Source organism: Canis lupus, chromosome 15 (genome assembly GCF_003254725.2).
Source record: "Canis lupus dingo isolate Sandy chromosome 15, ASM325472v2, whole genome shotgun sequence".
NCBI classification, from domain to species: Eukaryota; Metazoa; Chordata; class Mammalia; order Carnivora; family Canidae; genus Canis; species Canis lupus.
The window spans coordinates 36,435,158-36,456,909 of NC_064257.1; the positions used below are offsets into that span (position 1 = coordinate 36,435,158).

The window sequence follows — 21,752 nt, forward strand, 5'->3', positions numbered from 1 at the left end:
TTTTAAAAATTTTTATTTATTTACGATAGTCACACACACAAAGAGAGAGAGGGAGAGAGAGAGAGAGAGAGAGAGAGAGAGAGAGAGGCAGAGACACAGGCAGAGGGAGAAGCAGGCTCCATGCACCGGGAGTCCAACGTGGGACTCGATCCCCGGTCTCCAGGATCGTGCCCTGAACCAAAGGCAGGCACCAAACCGCTGTGCCACCCAGGGATCCCCATATTCATATTTTGTTTCAGTGTTCTAAGACCTTTGGATGTTTAAGAATATTTTTTTTCCGTCATAAATTCCAAGGCATCCTAAAAACACTTTTTAAAGGAGTGTTTTTGGATGTAAAAGGAATGTCGGTCTGATAATTTCTTTTTAAACAAAAAGAGACTGACAGTATAATGGAAAACCGATTTCTATTACCTAATTAATTAAAACAGAACTGTTGGTCTCCTTAAGACTCTTCATATTACACTTTTATATTTTCTGTATAGAAGGAGAGAAAGGAGTGTTAAATAGCATTACTAATTAATCTTTTTTGATCCTCGAGTGTTTGTATGTAATTGTCAAGGCTCATTAAGACACTGTTTTCTATGGAGAAAAAGAGAAGAGAAACCTTCTCCCCTCCCCTTACACCACCAACCAATCTGAAGTTTCCTCCCTGGATGTAGAATGTCAACCGTTTTCCTAGTACTTAGTTTGTTGCCTGCTCAGGCTCAGTGCTGCTCCACGTCTGGTTCTTCTGCATGTAGAAGAGTCAAGAGAATGAACAACAGCAATAGACCTCTCCACTGCCAGTGTTGCCTCAAACTCCCCCAAACAATGAGACTTTTCTTTTTTAATTCACATAGGGCAAAGTTTCCCTCTCTTCTAGAATAGATAGCCCCAGCAGCCAAAAATATTAATGAACAAATATTGTTAATTCAACAAATATTTAGTAAGAGCCTAGTGTATGCAAGGCACTCTTCTGGTGTTGTTAAAGAGATACATCAGTCAGTCAGCAACAGACAAACTCCAAGCCCTCAGGGCGCTTACATTTTAGTGGGAAAAACTAATAATAAGCATGATATATAAGTAAACATTATAATTAAGTAAATTGTATAATAAGTTGAAAAGTGAACCACACTAAGGGAGAAAATAAACCCAGCAGCACATAAAGGGGATTGGGAGGAGCATGGGGCTAGGTTGGAGTTTGTAATTTTAAATGGGGTAATCAGGCTAGTCTTCACTGACCTGACATCTGTGAACAGGTAAAGGTCCAAGTTTAGGAAATCTGGAAAAGAACCATCTAGGAAGATGGTGCAGTGAGTGCAAAGGCCTTGAGGCAGAATTGCCTAGCTTGGTGAGGGCATCTCAGCATGGTGAAGAGCTGTGTGAGGGATGCGAAAGCAGTAGGAACTGGGGTTGGAGAGATAACAGGTTCAGTTTGAGAAGAGCCTTGTAGGGTCTTATTGTAACTTAGGTTTTTCCTCTGAACAAAGTGGGAAGCAAGTGGAAGGTTTAGAGCAGAGGTGTGGTCTGATCTACCCATTTAAAGGGATAACTCTAGTTGATCTAGTGTGCCCTTGTGCTAGGTACTGTTCTAGTGCTCTCAATCAAACACATCAATCAACAATGGAGATAAATACCCAGCCCTTGTAAAACTGTGTGTGTGTGTGTGTGTGTGTGTGTGTGTGTGTGTGGTTTTGGGGAGACTAGGAATACGGTTTTGGATGTAATGAGTGTGTGTGTGTGTGGTTTTGGGGAGACTAGGAATATGGTTTTGGATGTATTGAGTTTGAGATCTCTCTTAGATATCCAAGTGGACTATTTGAGCCAGAAGTCAATTTGACTTCAGAAGAGAGATTGGAGCTGGAAAGAAAAACTCAGGATTTCATCAGCATTTAGATGAAATTAAAACCATGAGTCTGCTGAAGATCATCTAAGGGCGGAGGGGAGCGAGATCACCTAAGGGTGAAGGTAGTAAGGAAAGGAACAAAGACCAAGCCTTGGAACATTCTGATATTAAAAATACAGGAGAAGAGGAGGAAGCAACAAAGACTGAAAAGGAATGACTGACAAGATAGGAAAGAAACCAAGAGAATGTGGTGACTTGAAAGCTGAAAGAAACATTTCAAAAGAGGAATTGATTAATAGTGCCATATTTTGCAGATGAATTAAGCACCATAACTCACTGAGTCTTACACATGGATCTTTTTTTCACATTTAATAGCTTTGAAATTAGAGTGCATTTTATAGTTGAAGACGTGATAGTTTAATTGACATATGAGATGATGATGTCTTAGATTAAAAGTAACATGGCATTTAAGAACTAAGAATTGAACACTGGTTAAGGCCAGTATAGGCCATTGATGACCTTGACGAGAGGGTTTCAGTGTAGGAAAAGAATGGGTTTAAAAGCAAATGAAAGGAGAAAAATGGGAATATTGGCAACTCTGTAGATCATTGCTATGAAGGGGAGTAAGAATTTGGGTAGTAGCTGGAGAAGGGAGTCAGGGTAGAGATGGTTTTTGTTTTTTAAGGTAGAAGAGAACAGCATGGCTATGTGCTGATGAGAATGTCTGCAGCAAGGAGACGATGTCTGAGTAGACCAGTGGGTACAGGATCAGTGGCCTAAGTGTCAGGAAGGGAGGCAGAGTGGTGGGACCGATGCTTGGTTAGGTAGGAGAGATGAAGCTATAGGGTCTATGGACACTACTCTGACCACTTTGATTTTCTCTCCTAAGTAGAAGAAGCAAGGTCATTAGCTGGGAGGAGCACCAGGAAGAAAGGGTGAGGATTTAGAGAGCAGGAGAGTGAATGGACTGAGATGTAAGATGATGGATGACCAGGTAGTGCAAAGGTTTGGTCAGGATCTTGAAATGGGACACCTTAGTCGGACAGCATGCTCCTCAGCCATCTTCAGCTGCAGGGCACACACCTAGAGAAGTCCTGGTGTTGGTGTTGGATTTTACCAAGGAAGTGGATCTGCACAGGAGGGGACCAGGGAGTCCATAGGGTGTACATAAGGTGGAGTTCTGACGACTGAGCATGGACTTGAAGCTGGGTAGGGAGCATGCTCATCTACACAGTCTTAACCCTGCTGCAGTCTTAGTACCTCTAATTTATTCATGGCAAAGCAGAGCCAGCAGGCAGGCATGGCCGATGAACTTTCGTGGGTTCTCTATTTTGGTAAGATGTCCCCTCCCTTGCTCTCAGAGTCAGGTTTACTTATTATGTGGCAGGTCTGGGCTCATGAGGCACAGGTCACAAACTGGTGGGGAGTGACAGGAGTACTTAGAACTGATGCGGTAATTCTGACATTGCACATCTCTTGCAGCAGACCTGCCATTTATGGTACCTTGCGTCTATCCTGCATTTCTTCACCCAACACCAAATGAGGAATGCAAAGGAGGATGAAAACTAATATTATCCAGAAACAGTATTTCACGGATTTGCTTTGTTTTCTTCATTTTTTTTAGGCACTTGATGAATTAATAAGTAAAGGATTGCCTCTAATTCTGGTTACAGTTGGCCAACAACATCTCTTAAGTAAGTTTTCTTACGTTAAAGCCTACTTTTTAGTAAGTGTGGCTGCAACAATAAATTGTGTCCCAGAAAATTCAGTGAAAACAATCTACCATGGACTTATTTCTGAGAGGAGTAAAGCAAACCTTCCAAACTTGAAAGGTAATTTTTTGTTTTATTTTTTACTTGTTTTTCTTTCTCCTCTTTCTCCAACTATTCTCACTCCACTCCCAATAATCCATATGAATAGTCTAGTATATATTCTTCCATATTTGGATGTTGCCCCAAGAATAGTATTGGCTGTTGCCCTAAGAATAATTGTTTTTCACCATTCAGTATGGTGTTAACTGTGGGTTTTTAAAAAAATACTCTTTATCAGGTAGGGAAATTTCTTTTTTATTCCTAGTTTTTCAAATGATTTTATTATAAAAGGGAGCTGGATTTTGTTAAGTACTTTTCCTGCATCTATTAAGATGATTCTATGGGGGGGGGGAGGGGTTGTGTGTGTTTTGTTTTGTTTTGTTTTTATTCTGTTATGGTGTAGTAAAGTAATTGATTTTTGAGTGTTTAAACTAATTTTGCATTCTTAGGCTAATTCTACCATTTAGTCATAGTGTATTCTTTCTATACATTGCTGAGTTCTGTTTGCTAGTATTTCGCTGAAGATTTTTACATCCCTATTCATGATAGATATTGGTCTGTAGTTTTCATTTCTTGTGGTATCTTTGTCCAGTTTGGATATCAGAGTAATATTGACTCTGTTTTAAAATGTAATCGTTATTATTATTCAGGTATGGTGAGGCCAACAAATGAGGAGATGGCCACTAAAACAGTTTGCCATTTAACCCTCCAAGACGTGGGGCAGGAAACTGCCTGTGAGGGTCACACACAGAAGCACCAGGGTCACTCAGAGGCAGAGAGAGCAGGAGGAAAATGTGGATCCAAGTCTTCCTAGCTTCTCTCCTGTTCTGATACATATCCCAGGGTTCTTCCATTACCAATCTCCAGGCATTTATTTCTATCTTTTTCTATCTCTCCCTCACTTTCTCCTAACGGGAGAAAACCCAGCCCCGGATCTTTCTGCTGGGCCTTTCCCAGTTCTTAAGCCCTCTTTCATACTCAGCTGACCTCTCACTCCAGATCCCCCTAATCTAGGAGAAGAGCCAGTAGGTAGGAATTAGAAGAAGAAGGGAAGGCCAGTGTGTTCAATTCTGCGTTGTTTTATACTTCCTCTGCTCCTCTGACGAACTTAGTCTCTTTAAGTAGGTATATTTTTTGTAGCACTTCTCAGTCATGTTTTTTTTTTCTCTCTCTCTCCTGTATTCTAGAAGTCAGGTTTACTAAAGCAGGCAGAGTCTGTGATCCAGATTATCTCATTTCTCCCTGGCTCAGAATAAGGACAACTTTCAGGTTGTGGGTGGCTATTTTGAGATACTTGGGAATTGTGGATTGTGCTATTCCAGATGGTCTCACTCTCTGCTCTTTGTATGAAGGGCTTATGCAAATCACTGGAACTGACATTTCCAAGGAGATCTTATAGAAATATAAATACCTGAAAGACTCAAAATACTTTGGGGAACTTAGAAGGTCCTGTGATCCCAGGGGAGGAACCACTGCTCTATATCAGTAGCCAATAATTTAAAGAACATCACCAAGCATCCTAAAGATCTTTTCAGAATTATCTGACTTGTTGTAGAAATCATCCTCAGTCTTGAATATATCTAGGGATCATTTGATAGAATAAAATGTTTCTAATTATCAATGTGGGTTTCTTAAAATGTGAAATTTATCGATTTCCCAACTAATGATGAGTTTTATGAACTAGAATTAATAGTTAAATTAACCACAGATCTCCTTGGTTCTTCCAAAATTTTGTGTCTTATAGAGCTGTGTTTAAAGGATGATGGAAGCTCAGGTGGTCAGTTTGTAAAAATGAAAGATGACTTCACTTTTAGCACACTGAAGGTAAGTTTGGAAATTTTTTCACATCATACTAAATTAGTTACTGAAATCTCCACTATTAGGCCCTGGACAGGCTCACTTTGAGGTCTGTATTTGCTTTTGGGAGACCAAGTGGCTTTTCTTGAGTAAACCTGGATTGAGGCCAGAGGTGGCATCAACTCCTTACGAGAAAATTAGATGCCCAGAGGTTGTCAGACTTTGACTTTACAACCTGATTAAGGCACTGTGGGAAATATGATTCATTATTTGATGGGATTTGAGTATTCCATGCCCTGTTTCTCATTTCCTAATAATAATAGTGATGATAACAGCAACACAACACTACCATTTATTCAGTGCTTACTACATGACAGGCACTTTGCATGATTAATTTTTACAACTCTGTGATGTAGGTATTAATCATTTTTGAACTATTATGTGCTTGAGCTGTGAGAAAATAGATGCTTAGGAAAAAATTCAGTAATGCCATGCAACTAATAAAATATGGATGGTGTTCTTAACCATTATGCTAAGCTGCCCTAGTACTTATATAATATCTACTGCTCTGTACAAACAAGTTTTTAGATACATGTTTCTTGAATGATTGGCTGGTCCCTTTCTCCTCTGCCATGCTAAGTTGCTAATTGTAAACCTCATTATCTTCACATTACCAGTTAGGTGATCATAGTTTACCTGGAAATACAGTCAATCCTCATTCACAGATTCAGTATTTGCTAATTTGCTTATCTGCTAAAATTTACTTGCAACTCCAAAATTGATACTCATTTATGGTCATTTGTGAACATCACAGAGCACAGAAAAATTTGAGTTGCCTAACACACTCAATTCCCAGCTGAATTGGACAAGGCAATGCTCTTTTTGTTTCTACCCTCATACTGTAAACAAGTGTTCTTTCCATGATCTATTTATTGCCATCTTTTTTTTTCATTTTTGTGCTTTGTTGGTGATTTCATTATTTGAAATGGCCCCAAAGTGTAGTACTGAAATGCTATTTAGTATTCCTAAGTATAAAAAGGCTGTGATGTGCTTTATGGAAAAAATAAATGTGGGGCAGCCTGGGTGGCTCAGCGGTGTAGCGCCGCCTTCAGCCCAGTGTATGATCCTGGAGACCCGGGATTGAGTCCCATGTTGGGCTCCCTGCATGGAGCCCGCTTCTCCCTCTGCCTGTGTCTCTGCCTCTCTCTGTCTCTATGTCTCTCATGAATGAAGAAATAAAATTACAAATAAATAAATGTATTAGGTAAGCTTCAGTCAGGCATGAGTTTTTGAACTATTAGCTGTGAGTTCAAAGTTAGTGAATTTACAGCATATATTAAATAATGTGTCCTTAAATATAAACACACACTAAACAAAATTATGTATGGGTCATTGGCAAAAATGTCATGACTAGGGGCCCTCAGGAACCTATCCCTGTATTTCCTCTGGGAACAATGCTTCTGTATTTACTAATTCAGTATTTGCGGCTACGTTACAGAAGAGTTTAAAAACTGTGAATAATGAGCATTGGCTGTGCATACAATAAAGGGTAGCTGTCATCCATGCTTATTCTTGCCATTTATCTCCTTTTAATTTCCTGTTACCTTTTGCCTGTTTGCTGAGTACTCTTCTCTGATGATTATGTTCAAGTTTCCTATCTGGTCTTCCATTCATTATTACTTTCCCCAGTACATGAAAAACACCTGATGAATAAGGATGAGATATTACTTGTATTGTTTTTGGACTTATGTGATTATATGGTGTTCTTTCCTTAGTCAATTTTACTGATAGAAGCTGAGGACAAGCTAAACTTCCTTGTGTCAGAGGTGGTGCATCCGGACCATAAGAACCTCTCTCAGTGTTCTGCTGGTGAGTTGGAGATTGTGGTGGAGGCCAGGCTTCAGCTGGCTGCAATTGCCCTGCAGAGACACCAGGCAGCGTACAGGTTAGTCTCTTTTCACATGGAAGAGAATTTCTTCCTCACCCTAATTTGTCAAATATACCTAAATTTTATGTGAGTTGTATAAATTCCAATATTAATAGAGCTTATTTGTGTTTTATTTTTCAGAGGAGTTTTCATATACTATTACACTTAAAACTACAGTTCTAAACAAAATGATTGCTTTATTAAAGCATATAGCAAGGATTTTTTCTATACATCCATTCTTTATATATATATAAAGAAAATTTTTCTATAAAAATATATATAAAGAAAAAATATATATAAAGAATGAAAAAATTAAAGAGCTTTGCTTTTTAATTTATGTATTTATTTTTTATTTTTAAATTTTAACTCCAGTATAGTTAATATTTAAAAACAAGCTCTATTATGAAAAAGTAACATTTTCTGAACTATGTTTTACGGAGCCATTTAAGAAACAGTTTTAGGTGGATGGTTATTTAAATGTTATGCAATTGTTAGTGTCAGATCTATCATTTGACTTGTTCATTGAGTCATTCATTTGCCCAACCAGTATCCATTAACTACTTCATTGTTAGGCTCTGATCTAGACACTGAGGATACAGAGATGAATAGAATATAGTTTCTGTGTCCAAATACTGAAAGATATTTAAACAATTAAGTGGGATAATAGAAAACAATATAGAAAAATACTAGGTTTTTTATAGAAAACCTATATTTTCCAGAACTTCTCATATCATTTGTGGTAAATACCTCTATCATGCAGCCCTCTCAGTAATGATTCTTTGAATAATGCACAAATTTATTATTTTACTATTATTTCATTCATTCAAAAAGTAATTTGGGGGTACCTACAATATGCTAGCCACTGTTTTAAGTTCTTGAGATATATCAATATCCTAATACTGATATGTACTATATAGACAAAATATTTAACAATATTAAAAACAATTCTACTCTCATGGAGTTTATGAGATAATGAAGGCTGACATTAAACTATCAACAAGTAAGTAAATTATATAGTGTGGCCAAAAATGATACATGATACGGAGAAATCAGGAGTAGAGACAGGGTGAGGAGGAGGAACTATCACTTTAAATTGTGCAGTTGTAGTAAAGAGTATGACTCCAATTTGATATTCAATGGCTGACAACTGTTAGGCCCCCCATTCCCCCTTCTGTTCCACATCTGGGCAGGCAGATAAGCAAGCCCAGCTGCTTTCTTTGGGAGAAAAAGGTGAAGCCCACCTGTAGCTTTTGCAAAGGGAAAATCAATGTGGCAGAAATCTTGCTTTGCTTTGATTAGAAACACACAGCCATCTCATCAGTGTGAGCCTTGACCAAAGGCTCCCCATGAATAACCACATCTAAATTTGATTCTATGCTAGAGCAGTATAGATTTTTGGAAATTTATAATTTTTGTGGTTTTTAAACTGAGGTGAAAATCCATATAGTCCATTTTGGAGCAGTGACTCTCAAAATGTGGTCTGCAGATTTCTAGGGTTATCTCCAAGACCCTTTCAGAGGGACTGTAAGGTCAGAACTATTTTTATAACAAAACTAATATGTCATTCACCATCTTTGGTGTGTTATTATTTGCACTGATGCTGCAAGAGCAACAGTAGTAAAACTTCTGGCATCTCACTGTGAATCACAGTGGCACCAAACCGTACTAGTGGTTATTGCGTTCTTTACTGCCTCACACTTGCAATAAAAAAAAAAAAAAAAAAAAAAAAGCTGGGGGTACCTGGATGACACAGGCAGTTAAGCATCCAACTCTTGATCTCACCTCAGGTCTTGAGCTCAGGGTCATCAGTTCAAGCCCTGCACTGGTCTCCACACTGGGTATGGAGCCTACTTAAAAAAACAAAAGCCAATTTCACTTAAGAACACCTTTGATGAACCAGTAGAATCTGTTACATTTATAAATCCATATCCTTGGATATATCTTTAATATTCTGTGGAAATATTAAGTGGGAAATACACCTAAAGCATCTTTGCTGTATATCAAAGTCTGGTGTTTGGTTGTCTTGGGGAGGAACACATACATGATTGAAATGCAAACTGATCAAGCAGTTTTTTTTCATGGAATACTGTTTTTATTTGAAAAAGCACTGAAAAACTGATTTTTCAGACTTGGGTATTTGACAGGCATTTTATTGAAAATGAACAAAATGAACATGCCACTTCTAAGAAAACAACAAATAGTATTTGTTGCTAAAGATAAAATTTGAACTTTTGTAGGGAAATGAGAATTTTGGAAAATTTCTATTTTGTCACCATGAGTGTGACAGTTTTCTAATGCTTATATCATTCTGATGATGTTGGTGGTAATTAATATTAACAAGCATCATTTTTTAAATTGTATAAAGAAATGTTTCAGCATTAAGGGATTTGCATAACTCAGGGAATTAATATTTTCCAAATCACCAGTAGATAATGTTCCAAAATCCTGTTAGCAAAATAGGTAATAATGTAACAGAAAAGGAAATTTCGTCAGTGTGTAGTATTAGCTTTCACATTGCAAGAAACTTTTAAGAAACTATCACTTGTCACATTTTGGTATAGTATTAGGGAAAAATAGTCATAATTATTTTAAAAGGATATTAAAAATACTCCATCTCCAGCAGCTATCTCTGTGAGGCCTAGTCTTCTTCATATACTTCAGTCAAAACAATATGTCACAACAGACTGTAGAAGCAGATATGAAAGTCTTCTGTTAAATAGATTTTCTCTTATTAAGCCAGACATTAAAGAGATTTGCAAAAAATGCAAAATAATGGCATTCTTCTCACTATTTTTTTTTGTTTTAGGAAATACAGATGTTTTCATAAAAATGCATTATTGATGTGAACATGTAATGGGTTTATTGTTTTTATTCTAAAATCAATTAATAAATAGTAATGAAGTTAAAGTCCTAATATGATAAGTGTTAATGGAACTTTGAGGATTCTTAATTTTTTTAAGGGTATGCCTTAAATGTGAGTGCTGAGAGAAAAAAAAGGTTGGGACACACTGATTTAGAGTATTGTTACATTTGTAGCTATCTTTAAGAATACAGTGGAAGTTGATTGATGGTAAATAGGCTTAGCATCAATGTAACATTTTCCCTTTTGAAGTTTGAGGAGAAGGAACTTTTACTATGTGATTTCTTAATAGAAAATATATGTATATATAGAAATACATTGTCTCCTTCTCTTTGTTTAAAATATATGGCTATATGATTTCCTGTAGAAGAATATGGAACTCTTTTCTCCATGCTATTTCAGAGAGCAACAGCAGCCCTAGAATATATTTCTTGTCTTTTACCTTCCTTCTTTTCCCAGCCCTCTACATGTCTTACACTCATGGAAAACATGAGTGATTTTTTTTTTCTGAGAGGAAAAAAGGAAACAAGAAACTAGAAATTAGAAAATTGCTTCAGAAAGGAGTGTCATCATAGAATTTTAACTTGAAAACCAGATAGACATATGCAAATAATGTGCAACTGTATCAGAATCACTCCTATTTTAAATACATGAATCCGACCCTTGGGACAAAACCTGCAGAAACTTTGATGTTATTGCCTTTTTGCAGCAGAGTTGTCATGTAGGGACGCCTACTGTCAAGATGAATGAGTTTTTCTTATGTGAACTTTACCCCCCATGAGCTTCTGTTTGGGCGCGGCTGAGAGTTTTGGACAGTCCCTTTCCCAAATGATGGTTAGCTTGACATTTTATGATACTTCTAATAAAATTATGTGTCAAGGAAATTGAAAGGCACATTCCCTAGGGTGACAGGTAGAGTGAGCCGCATGGATTTTATGAGAACAAACTGACCATTTTTGTCATGAATGTTAATAAGAAATAAATGGGATCAAAGTTATTCAAACTGTATTTCTCCTTCTTTTAGGGCTGCCTCTCTCAGAGTCCTATCTCTCTTTTTTGTTGTTGTTATTAAGTTCCTTTCTGTTCTCCTTTATATTTAATTTATTGTCTAAATGGGATAACATTTGAGCCTTTTAATTTTGTGTCGGAATGAAACTTCCTTCCTTGGGGATTTTAGAGTGTTTAGAGTGAGTAATCCTCCTGCACTTTCTGTCTCTGTGATGAAGTGCAGAAACTAGAATTTTCCATTGTGCACCTACGCAGTACCGGGTGGATTAGGACATACTAGCATGTTTATATTTTATTCATTAAGTTTTTGGGTTAGCAAGATTCTAAACCTCAGACCTCATTTCTCTTGCAGTCAGAATTTAGCCTTCAGAATCAGGAGGATGGGGTGGGTACCACTTCCTTCTTCCCAGGCCCTCCCGGAGCCATCCTCTGCTAGCCTCTGAAGCTGCGCAGGAAATAAGGGGCCTTTAGAAACGGGTGTGTACCCTGGAGTGGGGAAGGGTGTCAGGGAGAGGAAATTGCATTCCCATATACATACTCAATCTGCATTACAATTTTTGTTGTTTTCTTGCTTGTTTGTTTTTTAGTTTTATTTTAATAAAAACCCGTAAGATCATACAACACAAATCATACCTTAGAAATTATTCTACCAGTATCTAAACCATTTTAATGACTCAGCAGTATCTTGGGAATTTAAAATTCAATAATTAGCAGGAAGCTTTCTATTCTGGTTACTAATTTGGAAAAAAAAATCAGTTTAGCTCCTCCCATATACCCTGGCCTACTCAATACATGAGATGAGAGCAGCTAGTGTGCACCGAGCGTCATCTATCTGCTAAGCACTCCTACGTGCTAAGTCACACCCCACTCTTACCAGAATGTCAACTCCATGAGGACAGCGACTGTATCCACAGCCTCTAGATTTGTTCCTTGCCCGTAGAAAGTACTCAGTATGTATTTTTGAGCAAGTGAAAGAATAAATACATTTTATCCTTAGAATGATTCAATTTCATGAAGTCTGCAAAGTAGAATGCAAGGCAGAGAGGACCTTTATGTTGATAAAAGGTGTGGTCAAGAAAGACTGTATAGTGGTCACAAACACGGCACTGAGGAACACTGTACCAAAATAAACGAAAGACGGAGGCTATGCCATAGGCAGCAGTTAAGTGGGTTAGATTAGGCTACTGAGTTCTAATCCTGCCTCTTCTTTCTAGCTGTGTCATCTTAGGCAAGTCACTTAACATTTCTATTTCCTAATCTATAAAATAATGATGATAATAGAATCTACTTGTAGGTTTGTGGTGGAGATTAAGTAAATTAAGTCCCACAAAGCAGGTAACAGAGAACCTGACAGGTGGTAAACACTCAGTAAATACCAGTTAATTCTTCTTTTAAAGGATTGTGGAGGAAAAAAAAAAGAGAAAACCTCTGTGGACAGAGAAACCTCTGTGGACCTCTGTGTGTTAGCACCATGTTTCCAGCATTCATTCATTCATTCAAGATTTCATTTAATTGAGAGAGAGAGAGAGAGCATGAGCAGGGTGAGTGGCAGAAGGAGAGGGAGAGGCAGACTCCCAAATGAGCAGGGAGCCTGATGTGGGGCTCAATCCTGGGACTCTAGGATCATGATCTGACTCTGCAGAGAGCCTGACTTGGAGCTCCATCCTAGGACCCTGGGATCATGACCCAAGCTGAAGGCCGATGCTTAACCTACTGAGCCACCCAGGTACCCCATGTTATCAGCTTGTAATACAGCATGTAGACAAAAAAGAAGGGAATTTAAAAATATAATTTAAAAGTTGAGCATATGTACACACTCTGGGAGCCTACAAACAGACCATACCTTCTCACAAGCATCCATGGACATGTGTAAAGCTGATCATATACTAGGCTTAAAACCTCAGTAACTGACCCACAGGAAGAAATGTACTGCCCACAGTCCAGGGACATGGGAGGCCTCTGGAACATATGTGGAGGGAAGTGGTAGAATCTGATTTACCTCTTGAAGAGATTGCTGTGGCTGCTATGTGGAGAAAAAAAGAGCCAAGGTGAGAGGGCAGTCAAGAAACTCCCATTTATGCTGCTTGGAAATGATAGTGGCTTGGACGAAGGTGCTAGCACTGGAGGAGGTGAGGGGCTGCTGAATGGTACCATATTTTGAAGGTGAAGCTGACAGAACTTGTTGATGGATTGAACATAGAGTATGAGTAGCAATGGTGATTCTGGACTCTGCCTCTGGGATGGAAGACGAGGGAAGTGGAGTGGGTTTGGTGTAGGAGGCAAAAGCCGGGGGATCTGCTATTAATATATTTTATTAGTTTCCCACAGCTGCCATAACCAAGCACCAAAAACTGGGTGGCTTAAAGCAACAGAGTTTTATTGTCTTGTGGTTCTGGAGTCAATGCTCCAAAATCCAAGTGTCAACAGGGCCATGTTCTATCTGAAGGGCTCTAGAGGAGAAGCCTTTCTTGCTTCTTGTAGCTTCTGGCATTTGCCCATAATCCTTGGCATTCCTTGACTTGTAGAGGCACCATTCCAATCATGTGGCTGTCTTCTCCCTGTGTGTCCTCACGTCATCTTCCCTCTGTGTATATCTGTCTCTCTGTCCAAATCTTCCCTTTTTATAGGAACAGCAGTCCTATTAGAATACTGTCCACACTAATGACTTATTTAAACTTAATTATTTCAGATTACTACCATTCTGAGGTACTGAGGGTTAGGACATCAACATACTTTTTTTTTTTTTTTAAGATTTAATTAATTTATTTGAGAGAGAGCAGGAACAGGGGGTAGGCAAGGGTCAGAGGAGAAAAGAGAGAGAGATAATCTTAAGCAAACTCTGCGCTGAGTGGGGATCCTGAAGTGGGGCTCAATCTCATGTCCCTGGGTTCATGACCTGAGTCCAAATCAAGAGTTAGACATTTAACCAATTGTGCCACCCAGGCACCCCCACTTTTTTTTGAGAGGACACAATTCACCCGATAACACATGTTCAAAGTGATTGTTTATTAAGCTATTCAAGTGGGGACTTAGTTAGATGGGTGTATTGTCTATCTGGCTTTCATCCAGTCTTCACATGTTATAAAATAATGCTACAAAATATCTTCAGGAAGATAGATTGTTCTGCATTTTGAATTTCATTTTGTAGTAGATATTCAAAAGAAGTTGTCTCTCGATATATATTATTAAGATATTTTGAAGAAGTGTGACAGCAGTTACAGATTTATCATTCTACAGAGTTGAGAAGCATATGAAGGTTTAAAGTGAGGACAAACTTATGTACAGACCAACAGTAAGTCAGGAGAATTCCTGTATCCTCGCTTCTGTTTTCATAATTTCGTACATTTGCCTTCTGGTATTGCTAGACACCGATTAAGCAATAATTTAGCTTAAGAGTCTCCAAGTGTATAGCTTTAAGTAACAAAATTCTATAACCTCAAAAACCACATTCTGATACATATGAAATGCATATGTGCTCATTTTATTAATGAGATTGTCAGGACTAATAAGATTTAAAATATATTTTCTATTTTAGTGCTGCAATAGTATTTTCTACACTTAGACTTCTCCAGGACTCAAAACTTTTTAAAAAGAAGGTAGTACAAGATGACACAGAGAATTCCGTCTCTCCAGGAGCTTCTGTATGTATAAATTTAATATTTATCTTTACAGTGTTTACTATGTAAAAACTATTGGCATGCTAGGAAATTGTCTATTTGTATAAAACAAAGGGGTAAAGTAGAAAAAACATTGAATTCAGAGTAAAAAGGTAAATGTTGAAGCCCCATTTATGCAAGTCCCTGAAACTTAAAAAAATTTTTAATTAAAAATTTTAATTTTTAATTTAAATCTCATTTGTGAACTGATAGAATTGAATGTAATAATCACGAAGGTCCCTCCAGATACATCATTCCAATATTCTAGATCTGATTTCTTTAGCAAGTAAAATTGTTTTGCTTTATTCTGTTCTTCATTTCACTTTTGAATTTATTCCTTCAGTAGCATCACCAGTATGACAGTATTTCCTACCTTGGATTTCTCATAGTTAGATTCTTCCACATTTAAGCTCTGAAATCTGTTTAACTGGTGTCACAAATTTTTTGAAATTTTATTGGAGTTTGATAAGACCAAGTAATTTAATAATAAAGAATTGTTTAGGATTAAAAGATAAAGATTCATCACATAGAATCCTTGTTCATTATTTTAATAAAAGACTAATAAAATTACTAATATCTAGTGTCATTACAAATAAGCAAAACTAATTATCCTAAATAGAAACTCATTTCCTACTATATTAAAAGCAATAAAAATGCTAAAAAGCAGTCTATTTCAAAAATTGACTTGGAGGAATTGTTGTCAATTGGGGGCTATTTTGCCTCCCAGAGATTATTTGGCAACATGTGGAGACATTTTAGTTGTTAAAACTGGACAGGGTGCTACTGGCATCTAGTGCTTAGAGATCAGGGATGCTGCTAAACATACAATACACAGGACAGTCCTCCACAACTATCAGTAGTGCTGAGGTTGAAAAATCCTGATTTAGATTAAGTGTGATGTGGCTTTTCAATAGTAACAGGAAATGTAGGCGCTGAGAGATTAAGGTATGTGGATAGGCATTTTTTCCTGTATTGCTAATCTAAATCCTAGGCTCCTTGAGTACTTGGCATGCTCATACTAGTTATCATGTTGCCTCGAGGCCTCTGTTCACTTCTTACTCTGTTCCCTAGGGCTGGCTCACCCTCTTCTGTGCTTCCCACCTTCTATCCACATTCCAGCCTCCCACAAATCCTAATGGCCACTCCTTGAGATTAGATGCTGCTAATTGGTTGAGCTGTCAGAGATGCATAGCAGGAAATTCCTAGAACAAATGGGCATTGTTCTAGATGATTTTAAAGTTCCCAGATGTCTAAAATGGGATCTGCTCCCCCCCTTGAAAAAAAACCTCCCTTTGTCCTTCACTCTCAGGAGCTCTGGACATTGGCCACCCCTTTGTAAAGTGCAGTAATGAAGATGGGAAATCAGTTATAATACATGTTCGGAACCTGAGCAGCATGCGGCACATTAGATTAAGACTGGGGGCTCTAAATTCAGAAGAACACAAGTTTGAATCCCACCTCTGCCAAAATGTAATGGAATTTAAGCAAATATTTAACCTTCCTAGGTCTTCCTAGATCTCCTTTCTCGCATCTGTAAAACAGAAATAAGAGTAATTCCTCTTTGGCTCTTTGGGAGGATTGAATAAAATAACATGTATAAAGCATTCAACACAGAATGTAATAAGTACTAAAAAAATATTAGCTCATATTATTTATTATTTTTCAGCTGTTAAAATATTTACAAAATTTTTGAAGACACAAACACCACTGATAATATAATTTACGATGAACTGCAAAAGTATTTTCTACAATGGGTATAGAAAGAGAAAGAAAAGCTGAGGGCAGCCTAGGTGGCTCAGTGGTTTAGCGCCACCTTCAGTCCAGGGTGTGATCCTGGAGACCCGGGATCCAGTCCCACGTCAGGCTCCACGCATGGAGCCTGCTTCTCCCTCTGCCTGTGTCTCTGCCTCTCTCTCTCTCTCTGTGTCTCTTGTGAATAAATAAATAAAATCTTAAAAAAAAAAAGCTGAAAACCAGTATACCAAATATTAATAGAGAATAGTGGGATTGTGAATGATTTTGTTTTGTGTGTGTAGTTTTTATATTTTATAGAATGTGCAAGACAGATTTCCAAAATTAAAAATTTAATAGTATTAAATGATATCACATGCTTCTCTTACATTTAGCATTAGGCTAGAACTTTAACGTTATTAAACGGCAAGATAACCGTCATTCTCATGTCGTTTAGGCTACTGAAAATAAAGATGATAATGAATTTTTAGATCCTGTTTCCCTAAATTCTCGAGAATATTTCAACATTCATCTGTGGTTGAGGTGCCGCTTAGCATTGGTGACTGCATTTGTTGCACAGGTTCATGGCATTGGGATGGTGACAGGTACAAATATCCTATTTTCTTAAAGTTTTCAGAAAAATTAATTTTACTTAGGTAATGGAGGTTTTAATGAGATACATTTTATTATTATAACATTAATATTTTCTAACTTTATAGCTTGATCTGTTTCCAGAATAAGAAATTCATGTCATTAAATAAGACTAATCATTTCAGTAATTCCTTGTATTACTGAAAATGGCTTATGTGTTTCTGATGTATGCAAAACAGGCAAGGAGACTTCAAAATACTAATGTGCAGGTCTTCCTGTCATTTAGGAAGGCAGCATAGCATAGGGGTCCCCAGCATAGGTTCTGGCTCCAGGTACTTGATTTGGATTCAAATGTTCGGTCCACTACTTTCTCCCTGTGTGATCTTGGCCAAGTCTCTTAATCCCCTATGCCTCAGTTTCCTCTTCAGTTAAAATGGAAAAAAATTGTACCTACTTCATAGGGTTATTGTCAGTCTTAAATGTGTTAAATTTATAAAGTTTAAGATCATAGCCTGCCCACATATACATGTTAGTTCTTATAGTGATTATAATAATTATCTATTTGTAAATCTGTCCACCCATCTGTATCTATCGTCTACATTAAATTTTTCCATGTAGTGTCATTACTTTTACAGCACTGCAATAACCAAAAGTACTTTCTCCCAAATTGCAACACATTTATTTTTAATGTTTCATGTAGAGTCTGTTTTCCAAATTTATATCTTCCTGTTTTTCTATATTATGCAATATTCTTGTGATGGATTTTGGGAGAGTTATGTATATGTAATTTCCTACTTTCCCAGTGTATTTTAAATAACTGCATTATTTACTTTAGAAAACGATATGATAGATTACGTCAGCCTCATCAAAGAAGTGTGCGAGGAGGCAAAAAGTGCAGGTGACACGGAGCTACAGGCTGAATTCTTAATGCAAGGTATCATCATTGGCTTACAAGAAAAGCATTTAAAGGCAGACATCATAACAAACCTTGAGGTAGGAAGGAAACTTCATTCACGTTGATATTTACCTACTGATTCTGGTTAGAACAAAAGGAGAGAATTTTAAATTCCATTAGGTGCTGAATGCATGATAGTTTGGCCAGCTCTTGCTTCGGTGAATTGGAAATGGGACTATCAAAAGGAATAATTTTATTTTAATAGGCTATAATACATTTGCTTGAAGAAAGTGAATTTATTTCTCCTCGATCTCATTTAACTCTGGTGAGAAGCATGCTTTTGCTGGATGACTTAACAAAAGCCGAGAAATTCAAGGAAACTCCTTTAAAAACAGAAAAATTAAATTTGTTGACTCAGTCTCACAACATTCTTATTGAACAGGTGAGCATGATTTTGTGTCCTCAAGACTTAGCAACTTACCTTTCTGTCTTCTTATTCCAAACCACGTTAGCTAGTTACTAACTATAATGTTCCTTTTACAGATGCTAACTTTTGGAGAAACCATGGAATTTCCCTTATCAAATATGGACTATGCAAGCCCATTACAGCCTTTGAAAAATATTTATCTTCCTCATGTCATGTTATTGGCCAAAACAAAAATGAGAATTGGTAAGAACACTTAAACGTATATTACACTCAAGTCACTGAAGAAAAATTTTTATTTTTAGGAGGGTTATCATAGGAATGCACTCAAATGGAGCAATATTTATGAATACCCAGGCTCCATTTATTTTAACAAATAGTTTTTGATTATTTACCATGTGCCAGACTCTCTGTGAGGTTCTGGAAAGTTACTAGAGATTAAATGGATATAGTCCCTGATCTTAGTGTGGGAGACAGAAATAAGCAAGTAAACAAACCATGAAATACATATTATATATAAATATTGTATAAAATCTTTTAACACTTATAAAATATTTCTAAAGTTTTATAAACATTTATAAAATTTAATAAGATAAATATTCTATAAAATAGAATGTATATTTGATAACTACCAGACAAAAAATCAATGAGGATATAGAAAGCTTATGTACGGTAATGAATTTTGTATAGGTATGTAATTATAAATTGTGGTCAGTTTTATGAAAGACATGTTTAAGAGATTTCCATAGATAAGATGGCCAGCTCCTAGAGCTTAGCAAGCCACTGTCCTGTAAACATGCTTCTTAAATACAAACTATTCCAGAGGCCATTCTCTGAACCTTTATTGAGCTCCTTTATTATCCATTGCTGGGCTCTGATAATGCTGAGCCACTATTTTTCTGCCGTGATCACCCTGGGGACAGGTATCAGACTACTGGCAGAGCCCACTGAAATTATTTAGACTAGCCAATCCTAAACCTCTTAGCCTGCTTACAACATAATCACCCCCTCCTACAAAATCCAGAGTAAAGGTTTTTATCCACATTTTCTTCTTGCTCCCTCAATCTCCTGACTGACTTTTGTGCTTTTCTCTATGGCTGTGGTGTTCCCCATCCTCTCCCCTGCCCTTACCCACAAGTGTGAGTAATAAACTATCTTTTCAGTGGTACTTGTCACCTGGCCTGTTGACCTCATCACACCTGAATAGTAATAAAACCTACATTTTAAAACATTACCCTTTATCTCCTGAGCCCCATGTGCCTCTGGTACCAGCAGCTGCTCAGCTCAGGAGAGACTAGAATGGAGAAGGGAGGGCAACAGAGGTGTGGTCAAACCATCATCTGTCCAGAATCCTCTCCTTAATGTTCCTCTGCTCCTCCCTCTCATAATTATTGATTATTATTATTTTGTAATTTATCATCATCATCGATATGAATTTTGCTATTAGGGGGAGTAAATTGCATCACCTCTACATTATTGAGTTTCCTTATTTATGAAATTCGGCTGGGCTGACTGACCTCTGGCGTTCCCTCTAGCAATCTGATCCCATGAGAGCTATTTTTGTGCATTTTTAGTCCACAATTTGTTGCTTTATCAGTATATTTGATTTCTACAAGAACTTTAAGTACAGACTGTGTTAAATTGTACGGATTGTGTTAAATCAAATATATTCTCTACTTTCATGACTTCCTACTCTTGAAGATGTGTCACTACTCAGTGACAATGGTGCCACTGTTTTTTAGACTCACTTGAGGCAGAACAGCTTGTTTTCTGTTATATTATATTAAATACAGACTTAAAAAACAAAACCAAAAGCAGCTTTTCTGTCAAAACAACATCAGTTTCACAACTTCTTTTTCACAGAGTTTATGTTTATTGGAAACAGGAGCACTTCAATATTATGAAGCATAAAATCATCTGATTTGATGCTTTCTCGACAGTTTTCTTTTATAGTGGGCATACAGATTGCATCACAAGAATAGAGCCCCTTAAATAATTGTTTTTTCTTTGTGAGAGCCTCTGACAGAAAAAGGCATTTTGAGATTGTTTTTGTAAGACCAAAGATAAACATCATGGTTGTTCGGGATTATTTTTCCCATTAATCACTATACCTTAAGCTTTATGATAAGATGGAAAAGTAGATTACTGATTGATTGTATAATAGGAGTGAAGAAAGTTGCAAGAATGATGCTAGGGAGTAAGGATATGAGGAAGCCAGTCACGATCTCTACCCTCAGAAAGCCTGTTATCCAGTTAGGGGGAGAGAGAAAGAAAAGTCTTGGTGATTTCTGAAACAAGTCTGTTTCTAATTTTAACAAAAATCTAGAAGACAATTCAAGTGCTTTTATTGATACTTTATTATGCATGTATATATTCCATATATGGTACATATATATATATACATGTGCCTAAATTACATGAAGATACTTGATCTTATTATCTTATATTAATAAACAGCTATAGTATAATTTGAAACAGTGAGACGCATAAAAATGGGAGATGTGTTGGAATATGAGATTGTATTGGACAAATGATGTTAGCATATGCTTGCCTGGGATCTATTCATAATTGGCCATTGTTGGGATGAAGAGCAGGGACTCTGGAGAAAGATTTCTGGTCTGGTTTCCTTGAGCAGAGCATTTTAACTCCTCTGTGCTTCAGTTTCCTCTCTTGTAAAAGGTGAATAAGAAAAGTAGCAATCTTACTGGCTTGTTGTGAGGTGATGCAAATGTGTGCCTTGTTAGAAGGGTACCTACTTGATAGCTGTATAGACACTAGTGAGTCTCACTGTTCCGTGCCTGGCTTCCTTGCTCTCTTGGGAGCACCCTTGAAGCAAGGCTCAGTTTCTTCATCTCCATTTTTTCTCACCAGTGTGCTGTTAACCTGCAGAGTAGGTTCAGAGTAAAGGCTCCTTGACTTCTTGACTTCTTCCTGGAGGAAAGAGAGTGAGAGAGAGAGAGAGAGAGGCACTGTTTCCACCATCCGTCTGTTCATTCCTCAACTAAAAACTTACAAAAAGTTCTAGGTTTCTTGAGAACTCTTTGTAGGGCATAGCATTTTGGAATTGAAAAATTTCTGAACCCAAAGGGACCCTAGATATTTTCTGCTTCTACTGCCTCATTTTTCAGACGAAGACATTCAAGACCCAGAGGCATGTTGGGATTTGTTCAAGGCCTCAAATGACATGGCATGGACCCAGCACTTACTTCAGCTGGAACCCAGCATCT

At 37.3% G+C, this 21,752-nt stretch overlaps 1 protein-coding gene across 13 annotated transcripts in view; it reads left to right on the forward strand.

Annotated features, from left to right (window-relative positions):
- Positions 1 to 21,752, forward strand: part of CFAP54 (cilia and flagella associated protein 54) — a 291,046-nt gene that overhangs the window by 186,807 nt on the left and 82,487 nt on the right. For all 13 annotated transcript variants that reach the window (XR_003133016.3, XR_003133013.3, XR_003133014.3 and 10 more), the window contains 8 exons: positions 3,450 to 3,657; positions 5,381 to 5,460; positions 7,209 to 7,378; positions 14,764 to 14,869; positions 17,073 to 17,220; positions 18,042 to 18,199; positions 18,367 to 18,543; positions 18,645 to 18,771. Coding sequence is in view for 9 of the 13 variants with exons in the window: in XM_025438907.3 (XP_025294692.3) it covers positions 3,450 to 3,657; positions 5,381 to 5,460; positions 7,209 to 7,378; positions 14,764 to 14,869; positions 17,073 to 17,220; positions 18,042 to 18,199; positions 18,367 to 18,543; positions 18,645 to 18,771 (1,174 nt within the window). In the remaining 4 variants the exon portion in view is untranslated. The remainder of the gene's footprint in view (positions 1 to 3,449; positions 3,658 to 5,380; positions 5,461 to 7,208; positions 7,379 to 14,763; positions 14,870 to 17,072; positions 17,221 to 18,041; positions 18,200 to 18,366; positions 18,544 to 18,644; positions 18,772 to 21,752) is intronic.